This window comes from Dipodomys spectabilis, unplaced genomic scaffold, assembly GCF_019054845.1.
Source record: "Dipodomys spectabilis isolate Male_0828 unplaced genomic scaffold, ASM1905484v1 ptg000019l, whole genome shotgun sequence".
Lineage (NCBI taxonomy): Eukaryota > Metazoa > Chordata > Mammalia > Rodentia > Heteromyidae > Dipodomys > Dipodomys spectabilis.
Window position 1 is genome coordinate 15,783,952 of NW_024870696.1, and position 16,811 is coordinate 15,800,762.

Below are 16,811 nucleotides of genomic sequence, written 5' to 3' on the forward strand. Positions count from 1 at the left end.
TTAAATATATTTTCATTAAAAAAATTTTTTTAGTATTTTTAATATGTTGTAAGTATTTTCTTAGTTGATCTTTTTTTAAAACTTTGTTATGTTGTTCAATTTGAAAAACAAAGCAAGTTTAGCATAGTCAAATTTATCAGTTCTTTTTTTAAACTGCCTCTGGCTTCCAGTAATGATTATAGAGAGCTATTTTCTACATTAGGGTCAAATAATTCATTCATGTTTTCTGCTAGCTATTTTTATTTCCTTTTACATTTATTTCTGTAATCCATTTGGAATTTATCCTTATGTAAGGTAGTTTTATCTTTTGCCAAATACTCAATTGTCCCTATACTACTGATTTTAAATACAATTCCTAAGGCAACCATTCCTGATTTCCTTAAAAGAACTTACTTCTTTCACTTCAGATATCTATAACCTGTTGTTTTTACTGATATTTTTCTCTCAACCTATAATTAGTACTATTACTATTTTATATGGCCTACTGAATCTCAATGTTGAGGGCCACAGGAACAGAGTTCATCTTTATATCTTTGTGATGTTTAACATACAGTGAGTTACTTAATGCACATTTTTGGCATGTTAGTAATGATTACCTTGAATCAAGAAAGGTCCAATTCAGTCAAGAAAATAGGTATATTTGAGGTGAACAATCCCTAATTTTTTTAAAAAACCAATCTGATGTTGACAGAGAAAAAGTTCAGTATGTGTTACATTTGCTTTGGCAGACTACCTTAGTTCCACATTATCAATGAGGTGTATGCTTTCTTATGACCAACAGGGTCTAACTGATCTTACATAAGTTCACAGTATGAATATTAATGAAGAGGGCTTTAAGGAATGAAATAATGAGAAATGAGAAGTCACAAATAATAAAGAAGGTGGGTTTGATAAAACATGCTATAATCTCAACACTTAGAAGATACACAAGGATGTCAAATTTAAGGACAAAAAAAATGATTGGATAGGGCACAATAGCAGATCAGAGGTATCTACCATTCTGACTTTATGGATGAGAACTATCAAGTAACAGAAGAGAAAGTATAATCTGACTAGACAAAGAGGAAGATATAGGGAATTATGAAAAAAAAAGAGGTAGATAGATGGAAGAGAAGCACGGAAACATTGAAGTATCAGAGAAAAGCAGTATATACTCCCCAACCCATTCATAGATTCCTAGGACAGGGAGGGAAAGCTGAAGATTCCATCATAAGGAACTGAATTATCTGGAAAGGCTTGAAAACAATGAGATGCATCCCTGGGAAATAAATGCTGGAGTATGTTTGCTGATAGAACTGGGGAGTCCAGATGTAAATCTTCTGAATCACAAACAGTCTCTAACTTCCTGCTTTGTACAGGGAGGTGAGCTGTTAGACAGGCTCAGTAAGCACTGACACTAGCAGGGCAAGTGATTGAATCTCTTGTTTTTCCCTAGCCAGTATTCTGCTTCCCCTGTTCTTAACACATTTAGGGATTCTTCTAAGGCTTAAACGCTTGCTGCCCATGAAGACACAAAATGGGGACAGGAGTGGGTGGAAGAAAGGGGAACTTCTATAATGAAAGCAGCCCAGAAGTGGGCAACCAACCTTTTTACAATAGACTTTAGCTAGTTTGCCGCAATCTGAGCAATGCTGGGGCTCAGGCCTGGTGCACTGGGTAGTAGGTAAATGCACAGCTACGGAGCCATACTCAACCTGGCTATACATTACCCTGCTTGAACACTAAAACTATTTTAATTGAAGGACTATAAGCAATGAACACTTTTAACCAAGAACTTAGACTCAGGAGGCATCAATCTCAATGTAGAAACGGCAGTAATATCAAGTAGACAAGGCAAAATGTTTCCTCCAAATGTCAACAACTCCACAATAAATGACTTGAATGAAGAGGAAAAATTTCTTATAATGAATTCCAGAGAATAATAATAAGAATGACCAATGAAATTATGAGGTCATGTATAAAACCTGAAAAAATATGAAGAGGATACAAATAAATAGTTGAATCAATTCAAAGAGTTTACATACACAGCTGAATGAAATTAACTCAATTGAGAGTCTTACTTACATAATGGAACAAGTTAAAATAAAAGTATCAAGGATTAAAGATGAAGTAGACAATTTAGATCCATCAGACAAAGGTAAAGAAAAGAATGCCAGGAAAATAAAAATTTGAACATCCAAAACCTTTGGGATACTACCAGAAGATTAAATCTATGGATTATGAGTATAAAAGAAAGTATAGCTGAAACACAAGATAAAGGCACAGAAAATCATAAAACTTTTCAAATCTTGAACCAAAGAGGATCTACTAGGGACAGGAAGCTTTCAGAATACCAAATAGGTATTATATTAAAATATTATTATATTTTTATATTTATGTATATTAATTTATATTATTTAGATTCATATTATATTATTTAAATTTACTTAAATTTAAATTTATATTATTTGAATTTATTTATATTAAAATATTATATTAAAAATAGTTAAAATACTATATACACAGAGCAAAGAAAAACTATTAAAAACTATAAGAGCCCGGTGTTGGTGGCTCATGCCTGTAATCTTAGTTACATAAGAGGCTGAGATCTGAGTATCACAGTTTGAAGCATGCCAGGGCAAGAAAGTCCATGAGACTCTTATCTCCAATTAACTACCAAAAAAGCTAGAGAAGTAAGAGCTGTGGCTCAAGGGATAGAGTGCTAGCCTTGAGCAAAAAGCTCAGGGATAGTGCCCAGGCCCTGAATTCAAACCCCAGGACCAGCACACACAAAAAAGTTGTAAAAGTAATGAGACATGTAAATGTAGCCCATGAGAATAACAGACTTTTCAAACACACACACACACACACACACACACACACACACACACACAAACACACACACCCCTACAGACAAGAAAGGAATAATGAAGGCGGTAATCAAAAGGTACAATGTGAACAATAAAGTTACTCTTTAATAAAGTTACTCTTTGAGCATATTAGGGTTTTTTTTTTTCTTTTTTGGTGTAGAGTAAATGGAGAAAGAAAGGAATACATTATGGAAAAGATTTTATTAGAATAATTATATTCCTTCTAGAAAGTATTTCCTACAGTACTATTTCTTTTTTTTTTTTTTTTTTTATTATTTTAGTTTTATTGTCAAGGTGCTGTACAGAGGGGTCTACAGTACTATTTCTAATGCTGTAAACATTTTCCATGATCAGTTTAGGCACTAAATTATCAATTTGGTTCTTAATACCATTTATTTGTAAACCTCCAAAAAAAATCTTACAAAATTTATGATTTCTCTTAAGAAAAGAAATCATGGCCTAAAGCAAGTCAAATAATTTTTCAGATTATACAAGTGAAATACAGACTGAACATACAGTAAAAAATAGTTTCTTTTCTTTTTTTTTTCCTCACTAATGGGGCCTGACCTCTGGGCCTGAACACTGTCCCTTAGCTCTTCAGCTCAAGGCTAGCACTCTACCACTTGAGCCATAGCACCACTTCCAGCTTTTTCTGGTTATGTCGTGTTAAGGAATCAAACCCAGGGCCTCATACATGCAAGGCAAGCACTCTACTACTGAGCCACCTTCCCAGCCCCAGTTTCTTACTTTTTTTTTTTTGCTGAATATTATAGGTACACTTCCTTAAGTGCTAATAATATTACATCTTGTGTTAGTACTCTAGTAGAATTTAAAGGATAGGGTGACAAGTCCTAGATAATGTGGTCAGAAGAGTTTAGGATCTTGTTCAACTACAGCCACCAAATTTTCTTGAAAAAGAATCTTTGAGTTGTGATGACAATCTCATGGACTATGTAAAACAAGAGACCAGGTAGCTGGGACAGATCATGGAGTTTTGACCTTCACTTCTGTTGGTTGTCACTGTTTTCCTTTCCTCCTTTAGCTTTTAAAAAGAGTCGAGAAGCAGACCAGACTAATTATATCCTAAATGAAAGGCAAACTCCTAAGAAAACAATTGTCATGAGTCATTCTTTCTGTCATTTGCTCATGGGGCTTTCATAGACAGACTATTCTTTCTACTCACTACATTGTACCATTAATTCCATTGCACTTAAAAGACTCATTGTTGAAAAAAAGATACAAGTTGAGTAATTCAAAACTACTGGCTAATGACAAAGATACTATAACAGAGTAGGTTAATGTCTTTGCAATTGTCATAGCTTTGATAATCACAAATGCCACCCATACATTTGAGTTTTAATAAACATATCAGGAAAAAGGAAAGGGAGTATCTTCTAGAAGAGTGTTTTCTAAATTGTTTTGACTGCTTAAGATGGAAACAAGTATGAATAGAATATTGTTGAGTGTGTATGCCTCTAAGTACCATGAATCAACTGACTGTGTCACTGGAGTTCAATTATGTATTCCTAGTATGTTTACTTATAAAATGAAGGCATGTTTAGACGTATGTCTATGAAGCATTTGACAACATAAAAATTTAAGCAGTGACAGAAATGAAACATTTAATATGTCTTCTGAACCCAAAGTGGATTACTTGTATACCCTCTGTGGTATATATAGCCCATTCTGGAGACTAACAACTAGAATATATCATAAACACGGTAAGGTAACTATACAAACAGCAGTCCTACAATAGTATCAGTGCTACAATGGGTAAATGCACACTTCTCTGGGAACACAGAGTTAGTCAAGGCTAATGTCACAGGAGCTGAATTTTAAAGGATGAGGATACCTTAAGGAGGAACAGAAGATAGACTTCCTAGCCACACAAGTGAAGATACCTGACAAAATTTTTTTTTCGGGAGTTCCTGGTGGGCACCTGTGAATAACAATGTATAGAGCTATAAGAAGGGATGCAGTTACTGGGTATTAAGGAATGAAAAAGCAGTCAAAAGACAGCGAAACATTTCTCTGTGCAAGTTACTTTTTAAAATCACTCTGGTACAGGAGCTCAACTCAAAAAGCTTCAGCAAGTGACTGATGCATATTGAATAAAAAGCTAATTCTGTCTGAAGACATTCTAAAGGGAAAGAGGAAGCTACTAGAGGAGAGGATGAGCAGAAAAGGAAGAACTCACTTTTCGAGTCAAATAAAATGTAAAAATTTGGTAGCTTCTGAAAGGCATTAAGAAAGAGTCAAGGAATGATCAGGTTTAGATTTTAAAGGGATCACATTAGAATCAGCATGATAGGTAAAGTGTGAGGGGGAGCTATGGACTAGTTAAGAAGACTATTCAGAAGGACATTTGCCCAAACAATACCTCTATTTCCTGATTTGATGATCATTAATTTCATTGTTACATCAAAGTCACAGGATTTTTTAATTTGAAATCTCATCATCATGTCACTAAAGAAACCTATATATTAAACTTCTTAGAAGATAGCAGAGCCAGATCATATACAATAGAGAAAAAGCTCAACTATTTAATAAACCTGAATTTACAGAATAATTTAAGTTATATGATATTAATAATTCTTAAAATATAAGTATTTCTTGACAATTTACAAAACTTAAAAACCTACATACATGACACTGTCATTGTTTGTTTTTTTGGTCGTGGGGCCTGGGAGCTGTCCCTCAGCTATTCAGCTCAAGGCTAGTGGTCTACCACTTGAGCCACTTTTATTGGAGATAAGAGTCTTATGGACTTTCCTGCTGGCTTTGAACTGCTATCCTTAGATCTCAGCCTCCTGAGTAGCTAGGATTACAGGCATGAGCCACCAGTGCCCAGCTGTCATTGTTCTTTTTAAACTAAAGCGTTCTATTTCTGCATCCTTGAATATTATACTATTTTCCTTACATATAACAGGCAAAATTATGGTAGTTTGTACAAAAATGCAACACTGCAATGTATCCATAATAACTACCCAAGAAATTTTGTAGAAAATAAGCATCTAACAAATATATGTTTTGGTGTCTCGCCTTTGCTTTTTCCCTCAAATATATTCTGTTTAATATACTGAAAACATCATTACTGTATTCTGTAATCAATATTAAGAATAATAAGAGCTAAGTCTTTATAAGCCTAGTGTTCTAATTTTTAAGGTTTGAGATATGATTCATTATCATCTGCATAGCTATCATCTTTTCATATATTATCAACACAGCTACCATGTGCAGATGATATATGAATTATATTATGAAAATAGCAAAATTTCCTCTTCATAGCATATAGCTTCTAACTTCTGTGAAAGAAAAAAGTATTAGTTATCAGTTGTACATATTAGATACATGTAGTAATTATATGCTCCCTTAAGTAGGCATTGATTTGAAATATTGATCTTTAATTGTGAATTGAAAGTTGTTGTACCTGCTCTCCCCCATTACAGACAAGGAGAAAAATCTCTCCTTAAGGGGAGAAGGGCTTATAGTACATTATCTGTAAGAATGAGCTATAAGTGAATGCATCTCATCTTCTGGAATAGTCCTCTTCCTCCAAGCTGGAATATACTTAGAACTCAAAAAATTAAGTCACCCAAAAACAAATCCTCAAAGTAACAACTGCCCCATTAATAAGTGCGTTAAAGACTTAAATAGAGATTTCTCTGAAGAGGAAATAAGAATGTCCAGTAGACTCATGAAGAAATATTCAACTACTCTAGCCAAAAGAAATGCAAATCAAAACAATACTGAGATTCCACCTCACCCCAGTTAGAATGGCTATAATCAAAAAAATCTAATAATGACAAATGTTGGAGGGGATGTGGCCAAAAGGGAACCCTACTACATTGTTGGTGGGAGTGTAAACTTGTTCAACCACTCTGGAAAGCAGTATGGAGGTTCCTCAAAAGACTCCACATAGAGCTCCCCTATGATCCAGCAATCCCACTTTTGGGCATTTACCCAAATGATCACAAACAAGGTCATACCAAAGCTACAAACACAACTATGTTTATCACAACATTATTCACCATAGCTAAGATATGGAACCAACCCAGGTGTCCCTCAGTAGATGAGTGGATCAAGAAAATGTGGTACATAAATACAATGAAATTCTATGCTTCCATTAGAAAGAATGACACTGCCCCATTTGTTAGGAAATGGAAAGACTTGGAAAAATCATATTAAGTGAAGTTACCCAGTCCCAAAGAAATTTAGGTCCCATGCTTTCCCTTATTTGCAATAATTATTTGCAATAATCACATATGGTATAATCTTATCAGATGAGCTGAAAAACTCAAAAATCACTTACAAATAAGTATAAGATGATGCTAAGTGAAATGAACCCCAAGATATGGACACAAGAGGTCTGTTTTTATTGTTATTGTTTTAAATGTACCATGTGATTTTTTTGTTGTTTCCTTTGTATGTTCTTTCCCCTATGGCATACCCCCTGTTGTCACTCGATTTTGATACCCTGCATCTTGTATATGCATATGTCTAGTCTGGGGAGGGGAAGGGGAATAACGAAAAGCTGAAAGAAGGGCACAGGATGACCCATTGCAACAAGGATTCCCACAGGGCAGTATACTGGAAACGAACTTTACAACTGCAGGTGGCGAGGCGGGCAGGGGGGTAGGAATATGGGAGGTGGGGAAGGGATAGTGGGATGACAACAAGGAAGGAAGGGCTAGGGTAACAATGATGGACAAGTAATGTTCTCATTGCCTTACTCATGTAACTGCAACCCCTCTGTATAGCATCTTAGCAATAAAAGAAAAAAAAAGAAAAATTGCTGTTGTAATTTTATTTCTAGGAATTGCCACAGATTGAAGAGGGCTTTCATCACTTTTTGATTCTTGTAAGTTCAACTTTACAATATTTTCTCCCAAACTCTCTTTTACTCCAAATATTTGCCAATCTCCACTGTTATCTTAAAAGCTTACAGCTAAATTTATTCATTTTTCATATATTTCTTTTTTTCATATATTTCATATATTTCTAAGACTCTCAGTACCAAATTTTAGAAATCTATGTAAAATGTAGAATCTATGTAGAATATCTATTATTAAATGAAAATTATATGCAACTCTAATTATAAAATGTCATAAAGGTACAGTTCATATTTCTTATCTTTAGACCCCAATTTTCTTTTCTGACATCTTTGTGTTAATTATATTATTATAACCTGGTAGCAATAACATGTATAGAAATATTCATTAGTATATTATATTTGTACATATATGAATACATATATATGAATAAATACACTCTTTATTAAAGGAGGTATTTACTACAAGATGATTCTATTATGGATCTTAATTTCACATATATGGTGATGAAGAGGAGGAGGAAAGATGTACCTAGAACTTGAAGCATCAAGAGAAATAACCTTAATCGTCCTCTTGGAAAATGGTAACAGTAAGAATATAAAATGTGAAACTGTTTTATAGCTTGGAGGCTATAAATTTATTTTCACTATTTCACTCCTAAGACAGATTATTAGGCTGGGCAGGGGGCACTCTACTACAATAAAGCAAATACTTTCTAAATAAGCTGATTATGGAAAACACATACATGGCCAACTAATAGACAATTTCTAAGAAACATCACTTAAGTTTTTTATGTCAAACTTGAAGGTATAAAAACAAGCACTGATGTTCATAAGTAAAAAACTGACCAAAGTGAGTTCTTATATTTTATCAAACATGTAAATAGTTCTCAACTTTTGATTATATATTGAAATCATCCTGGAATCTTTTTAAAAGTACAAAACATTGAGCTTTCAAGTAGCTATTATGAGTCTCCTATTCTGAGGTGGAGTTTAAGTATATTTTTTGAAGGTCTTTAGGATAATTTTTATGGCTAGGTACTGGTGAAATCCTTTGTTTAAGCAATGCATACTTTCTGGTCTTTCTTCAGGGGGTATGAAGCTCTGTTTCTTTGTTTAACTTGGAAAAATACTTGGTACATTTTATTTTCTGGAGCTTTACTTTCTCCTAAAAACTATGCAAAGGTTTTAATTGGGAAATATCAGGTGTCATAGTGACAAGAGTATAAGGAGGGTTACATAGGAATATCAGCTTCCACTTTAGTTCAACTATGTTTTCTGGTTGTGTTGGCATATATTTTTAGTGTCTGAATTCTTTCAGAGCTAAGCTCAAAGCTAATACAAATGAGGCAGCTGCAACTGCATTGTGCTGTATTCACATGGAAGGCCAACTCAGACCATTGTGCTATGGAAATTAGAACAGTAACCAAGCACCTGGCACAGAACATAAGCAGTTCTCTTAAGCCAAAGCTGACTTGGTGGCATCATCTAAGTAGAAATGATACAAACATAAATATCAAATCACTTGATAAACAGAATATAAAGTAAGAAGCCTGTTTCATATCTTAAACATTGTAAAATATGTACAATTGCATGGCAAGATCTAATTTAAGTATCAGGGTAACTTCTTACTCAACTGTCCCTTACAACCTCTGGTGCGGTGGTTGTAACAATGTATAAAATAAAGAGTATTTCATTTAGAAGAAATATAAATATAAAAAGTGAAAAAACCTAACAAGATGTTAAAAAAGAAAAACATGTTCTTTTATAGGAGGCAAAACCTATTCCAATGCCTAAAGTTATTTTTGAAGAATCTAAGGTAAAACTCACAATTCCAAAAAGTATGTGACCTTGCACATACATACACTGTAGAAAGGCCTCAGAGAAGTATCTCTAAAACATGTCATTAAGTAAAAAATTATATCTAGTTTCAGTTTCAAATATGCACCGTATACACCACAAACATTATGAATATCAAATATCAATTAAAAAATTTCATTGTTGAAGAAACAAATTTAACCATTTTGTATAAGTACATTCATTCCAAACAATCTCTTATTAAATGCTTTCTAGATGTAATTACTATGGTGAGCAGTAAGTTTACTACTCAATCATACTCCCCAAAGCTCTGGTATATACTCTTAGAAAGAGCCCACTATTTTTCCTAGCTCCATTCTTAGATTTACAGAGAAACAGATGAGTTCAATAAGTTCTTACTGAAATTATTTACATACTTATTGAGGGCTTAGTTTGGGCAAAGTGATGGTGATTCACTAGTTACTAATGCCTTCTTGGTGTATTATGCTTGGTACAGAGTAACAGATATAAAAATAGAATTTCCCACTCCCACAGAGACTATAGTCTAGTAGCAAGAGATAGAAAAATGGCCAGATTTATGAAAAGGTTGGATGAGTATGGTAACACAGTGTTAACAGCCTCATATGTAGGTCAAGTCTTTGCCAAAGACCAGTAACTGAGGGGAGTTTCAAAGGCTGGGAAGTAATTGACAACCAAAGTACAGAACTTCAGGCTGAAGAAATAGGATTTTGGTATACGTAGGAGTATCTCATTCTGAGGCTGGTCCAAGAAAAAAGAGTATGTATCTGAAAAAAACAATAACTACAGCAAAAAATTTAAAAAAAGGACTCGGGTTGTAGCTCAAGTGGTAAAGCATTGGCCTAGCAAGTTTGAGGCCTTAAGTCTGAACCCTTCTAACTTCTCCTTCCATTTTTTTTAAAAGTTACTTAGAATTATATCAAAAAGGCCCAAACCAATTTGTGGTCAGCTCATCTTATCATATATGGTCTTTCCATCTTAACATACTTTTGTCAAACTTTTGTATTCAGTACTGACTCTCACCATTGCTTGATCCTTTTAGAGTCACCTTCTTTCAGAATATTTCTTAACTGCTTGTGGTTGTCTACAAGATGGCGTAAGCAAAGCAAAAGTTCAGGATTAAAATTCATAATTGTTTAATTTTATATGAATTTGTTCTGCAACTTTATGAGTCTCACCACTCTCTCCTTATTTAGCTCTGGAAAAAAATATCTCATCCCTCCATCTCTAGAAAAAACAACTCCCACCAGCAGCTTTATAGAACTGTGATAGTTTTTAGCTAGCAACTTTGATTAAGGAACATCTATAAAAATTTGCATCATGTAGTTCAGAGGAATGTAAATTTGATGTTCTTAGCTACATGTTTTTAAAAACAGCCCACAAGCAAAAATAATATTCCCTCCAGTCTAATAAACCTGATACTGAAAGTAATAGACATTAACTACAGTTAATTTACTCAAATTGGTAACTGTCCTCTAACCTCAGTACTGTAAACATTTTATTCCCCAAGAGGATTTCTTAGTAGCTATTTAAAACTCTAAGAAGAGAGAAAAGTACACTATTCTTCTAGAGAACTGAAAGACTTACTGGTACTTTGAATGGTGAGGTATTTACTGTGTCCATGGAGTTGGGCTTCTCTGATGTACTGGTCCCTGAGATGCTCCGTCTGCGGGGGGACCTTTCTGCTGGCACCTCTGGAAAAGAGAAAGTAAGTTGAAATGGTAAGAAACCCAAAGTGAAGATCTTTAACCAAAGTATAAAATTAATGGTTTTCATAAGAAAAATTAGTTTACTTTAAAGAAGCATTACATTTTTATCACACCATTTGTTTCTACTTTTGTGATGGCTGACATGGAAAGACAATGAAGACTTGATTAAGGTAATAACTTGTATACTTATATGTGCTTGTATAAAAAATTTTCTTTGAGCTACATTTAATATCTTTATATTCACTTAATATTTGTATCTTTTACTGTATGAGTTTACTTCTCTATATCAGCAATGTAGGTGTTATTAACAGAGCCAAAAGAAATTTCTAATATTCTTGTGAACAAAATACAGTCTAGTGCTGCATATGAGTTGATAGTGTTTGAGCAAAGGTCAAAGTTCGGTTCTGTGCAAAGAAGATGATTCACCAGTCTGCAACAAAAGGGCCATGAGAAGACTGAAAGCTGCTGCCAAGATAACATAATATATATGCCTATGCAGATATAAAAATAGATCGGCTTCTCCTTGTTCTGGCACTATGACCTTACTAAGATCTTTCTCTGGAATCAAAAATTAGTTCAAACTAACCAAACAAGCTTAGGATTTTGTAGATAATATGATCTATAATTTGATTACTATAAGCTGTCCTGAGGCTATATTTTAAGTTTTTAGAATAATATAAATATACAGATATATATATGTACATACACAGGCACACATAGATGATAGATAGATAGATAGATATATTATACCTTTATCACAACTGCTTCCCATCTCCACTTCAACTGACAGACATATAGGATTCCAGCTTCTCAGATAACATTAGATAATCTCAACATGGACAAGGAAAAAAAAAACATATCCTAAAAGAAGTATTCTGTGTTATCTTCCAGATCTTAAAAAATAAGGAGCGAAGCGTGACTCCGGAGACTGACATTTTGATTCCTGCTGTTCTCTCGTTAAAAGGTAGATGCAGCTTAAACTTCCATTTCTGGCCTCCTGGCCCCTGGGATCCGTGCTACTTCCACTTAAGAGAAAGCGTTTTCCTCTCGCTCCCTCCCTGTCTTGCTCTTCCCCCTCCCGCTTTACAGCTTGCAGAGAGAGCAAGTGAGAAAGAAACACAGGACTGCAGCTATTCATTCAATCAATCGTCCGACTGCACATCCTCATTAGTTACTTTTAGGCTATTAACATGCATCCATGTTAATACATGCAACTGTATCTCCTCAGTTGCACTAAGTTTCACTGCATTACACTAATATGCAGCAAGAAAAAATTTACTGAAATTAATATCCCACTAGTGCTAAAGGACACCATTTTATTCAGACTCAGTAATGCACACAGATCAATGCCTCCTAAGAAAACCCAATTGGAAGTGCTTACCCTATTACTATTTGCATGCCCAGCACTGATATTCTTTTCCATGACTAAATATATCTTTTCTGTAACATCTTGACCGGAAGATATAAACCAAATTGTAACATTCCTAATTACTGGGAAGTCTACAACATCTCGTCTTCTATGCCTGCAGTGCCAGAGTCTCATGCTATAACTGTATTTTAAAATTATGGCCAATAACTGTAAGTCAACCTCTTTTTAACTATCAGTGAGTAAATGATGCTTTAATATACAAAGCCATTGTCAGAATTAGGCACACATGACTTCTAACGCACATTTCTGAAAAATGGCAGTATAATTAGCTCAGATTCATGGGAATGGCACAAAGGAATTTAAGCAAATCAGCTTGTCAGAACACACTGAACAGGAAGCCCTTTGGATTTTAACAATATGAATTTACTGTAATTATCCAAGTAAGGGAATTCTATAAAGTGAGGACATGAAGATGCAGAAGAGCTGCTGGTAAAAGAAAATTTCATCTTTTCTCTGATATATATCTATAAAGGCTTAATAACTTCTTTTATCAAATTAAGACATAGGAGAGTGAATATCATAATATGGTGTATTTTAATCTCAGGATAACAGACACTGGAACTAAACTGCGAGAAAAATAAACTTAATTATTTAAGATAAAATGATCTAGTAAATAATTCTTCAATGCAATGTTCTAGCTTAGGTTAAAAAAAAAGAAAAAAGAAACTCATTTCCCTACTTTTTTTTCCCTCAAGGGTCTAATTTTAGTGTTCAGGTATAAGAATTCATTCAGTAAATATATTTCAATGCTTTAACTATTTGGAATTATACTGTTTAACATGAACAGTTACATTTCAAACTCCAATAAATACAGGCATTTGTTGTACATTTTTAAGATTCTCTTTTTACATCATTAAAAAATCACAAATCTGTTGCAGCTTATAGGTTGGTACTGGGTTCAGAAAGAAGAAATTAAATTATTCTTGAAGACTAAACACCTGTCAGTAAAGAGAAGGATGAAAGAAGATGAAGCCAAAATAACTGGTGAAAAGAAATACTTTATAGTATGTTGATTTCTCAACCTTGAGCAAGAAGGTAATTTATCTTCTGAGGTAGAATAGGACTTTGAAATATACAGGGTCTTTATTTCTCACAAAATTCACCTGTACAAATCAATATTCACTTAAGAAATAAGGTGGCAGCTTCTACAAGAGCAGAAATGGAGGAAAATTGCAGGCAGGCCTGCAGAGTGAGCTGGTTTGCTGCTAATTTGCATATTTATTTATTCATTTATTTACTTATTTATTTATGTGAGACAGAGTCTTTCTATATAGCTCAGGCTTGCTTCCAACTGTACTTCTCCTGCTTCTGCCTCCTTTAAATATCTAAGCATAAAAGAATTGGCTACCATGCTCTTAAAGTTCTATTTCTGCTGACTTGAGAATCTATACTCACTAGGCCAAAATTAGATACCTGCCTGCCCTATCACAACTTATGCTACATACTACTTCTGTTTCTATCTGCTGTAAAATTAGTACCTTTCATTGTTACGATGTTTAATTATGATCATTTAAAAATATGCTTACTAGAAAATAAGACAGACACAAAGATATACAACATAATTTCAGTTGATGAATGTATGAAACTGCTTCACCCACTTTCTCATCCTAAAAACTGCATCTTTGGGGGCAGGGGGGGTTTGGGGGGAGATGGGAGGGCAGGGATGGTAAGGGGAAACAAAGGAGGAGGCAACAATGCTTGATAAGAAATGTACTCATTACCTTGCTCATGTAATTGTAACCCCTCTGTATGGTATTTTCACAATAAAAAAACTTTATGATAATAATAAAAAGAGTTATAGTTGAATATGCTTAAAGCCTGGTTAAGTTTTATTTCCTTTGTCACTGGGCATGAATGGAGACAACTTACAATGATAAGAAGTAACTTACAACACAGTTCCACACTGGGGGATGCACTGTAAAACATCAAGAAAACACCTGGTGCTTTTCCTTAACATCTGCCTCTGCTAACCAATATGATTTGATTAAAGCTCTACCCTTTTTTTGTCTTAGTCTTCAAAACTTAATAAATTGGGTAATTCAGACCAATCAGAGATGAAGACTGGATTAAAGAAGTTACATGCTTTGACACAGAATTAGCTTTTAAAAGAAAAGGGTCTCTAATTTCAAAGTGTAGTGGTATTATAATGAATACCATTTTCTCAGCGAACACATTTTCCTCTATGTCAGTATGCTTTCTTTGAAAGGCATGGCAAAGAAATTGACAACTAGAATGAATAAAGGTACTTTTGGTGGAGGATGTACCTGTTCAACCTCTTCCATAGAATTTAATAGTATTTTCATGACTTTTAGTGCACTTAATGTAAGAAAGAATTCCTGGTGTGTGTGTGTGTGTGTGTGTGTGTGTGTGTGTGTGTGTGTGTGTGTGTGTGTGTGTGTGTGTGTGTGTGTGTGTGTGTGTGTGTGTGTGTGTGTGTGTGTGTGTGTGTGTGTGTGTGTGTGTGTGCGCGCATGTGTGTTCTTAAGGCAGTACTGGGGTCTGAATTCAGGACTTCATGCTAAGTAGGTGCTCTACCACTTGAACCACACCTCTAGCCTTTTTTGCTCTCTTTTGGATAGGATAGGATAGGATAGGATAGGATAGGATAGGATAGGATAAGATAGGATCTCGCTTTTTGCCTGGGTCAGCCAAGACCATAATACTCCTGTTCATACTTCCTGATATACTTGGGATAGCAAACATGTACTGCCACCCCAGTCTTTTCTCTTTAATTTTCCCCCCAAGCTGTCCTCAAATTGTGATCCTCTGAATCTCTGCCTCCTGACCTCTTATAAGGAAAGGAAACAATGTATTTAGGAGAACTCTGAGGAGTAGGTTTTGGGAGATAGTGAATTCTGAATTACCATTTTTTTCTTTCTGTATTTGTTAAAGCTTATATAAAAATATATTGCTGTTTGTCTAAAAGTAGAGTTTTTCTTAAAAAATCACAGATGTATCTTCTCTCCCTGTATGTGGCATTTGACAGGTGCTTAAAAATACTTGTTAAATGAATAAATACAAGAATGTGGCTAAAAAATAAAAATTAATGCCATAAAACACAAAACAAGTTCTACTTCTAGTTTCATTCTCCACAGACAACTGGCTAATCCCTTTAGGTTATCCAAATGCTCTAGCTCACCAGTATCAAAGCTCTTTTTGACAGGCACAATGATCTGCTATTTCTTTTAGTACCTGAACATCTAGTTTCTTGTCTTTTCCTTTAATCATACAATATACCATATTAGCTCTCAAGACTGTTAACTATTCTTGAGACTAGATATTCCAGAGCAGGACAGTTATTGTTTCTTTTGCACCTACCATTATCAGCTATCTTCTACTCTAGGACTATCCCTACCCAAGCATGAAGATTTATAGGGGAAATTTACTGCATACTTGTGACGTTCTGTTTAAATCCAATGATTTCTTATGAAATCAAATTTCTTAACAAGTGAAAATTGTCAGCCAGGTGCAGGTGACTTATGCATGTAATCATAGCTACTCAGCAGGCTGAGATCTGAGGATTGTAGTTCAAAGCCAGCCAGGGCAAGAAAGTCTATGAGACTCTTATCTCCAATTAACCACTAGAAAACCGGAAATGGTCTGAATGTATCATATAAAGGCAGTAGAAGTTACACAATGACATTACAGGCAAAATATCCTAAATATCAACTGCTTTTACTTTTCATCAGGCTCATGTAACTAAATTTCATATATGACATCAGGTCCTATGTGCATACACTTACATGAATACCAGCTAAAATGTCACAAATTCTGATGTCTACTATTTTTTATTTATATTTTAAAAAGCAAGTAGGGAAAAGAATTCTAAAATATTTTTGAAAAAAGAAAAAAGATACTATTTTAGCACCTCTTCAGTTTGTACAAAAGGAAATGTTCTATGACAGTTTTAGATAATATTGAATGTTAGTTATAGGCTAAGCACTGAGTATAGTATTTTTCTTACTTAGTCCTTGCTGCAGCCCCTGAAAGTAAAAACTATTAGTCTCTTTGATGAGGATGAAAACAAAACTTAGAAGGGAGTAACATTAACTTTGTGAAAATAACTTCAAAAAATTCAGCAGGAAATGTGAACATTTGAATTTGGTAAACAATGATGTAAGGATATCACTTCACAACAACGTATTTCTCAGGTTCTG

At 34.3% G+C, this 16,811-nt stretch overlaps 1 protein-coding gene across 7 annotated transcripts in view; it reads right to left on the bottom strand.

The window, feature by feature from the left end:
* Rasal2 (RAS protein activator like 2) overlaps positions 1-16,811 on the bottom strand; it is a 254,957-nt gene that overhangs the window by 70,498 nt on the left and 167,648 nt on the right. For all 7 annotated transcript variants that reach the window (XM_042674319.1, XM_042674318.1, XM_042674317.1 and 4 more), the window contains exon 4: positions 11,104-11,210. In XM_042674319.1, coding sequence (XP_042530253.1) covers positions 11,104-11,210 — 107 coding nt within the window. The remainder of the gene's footprint in view (positions 1-11,103; positions 11,211-16,811) is intronic.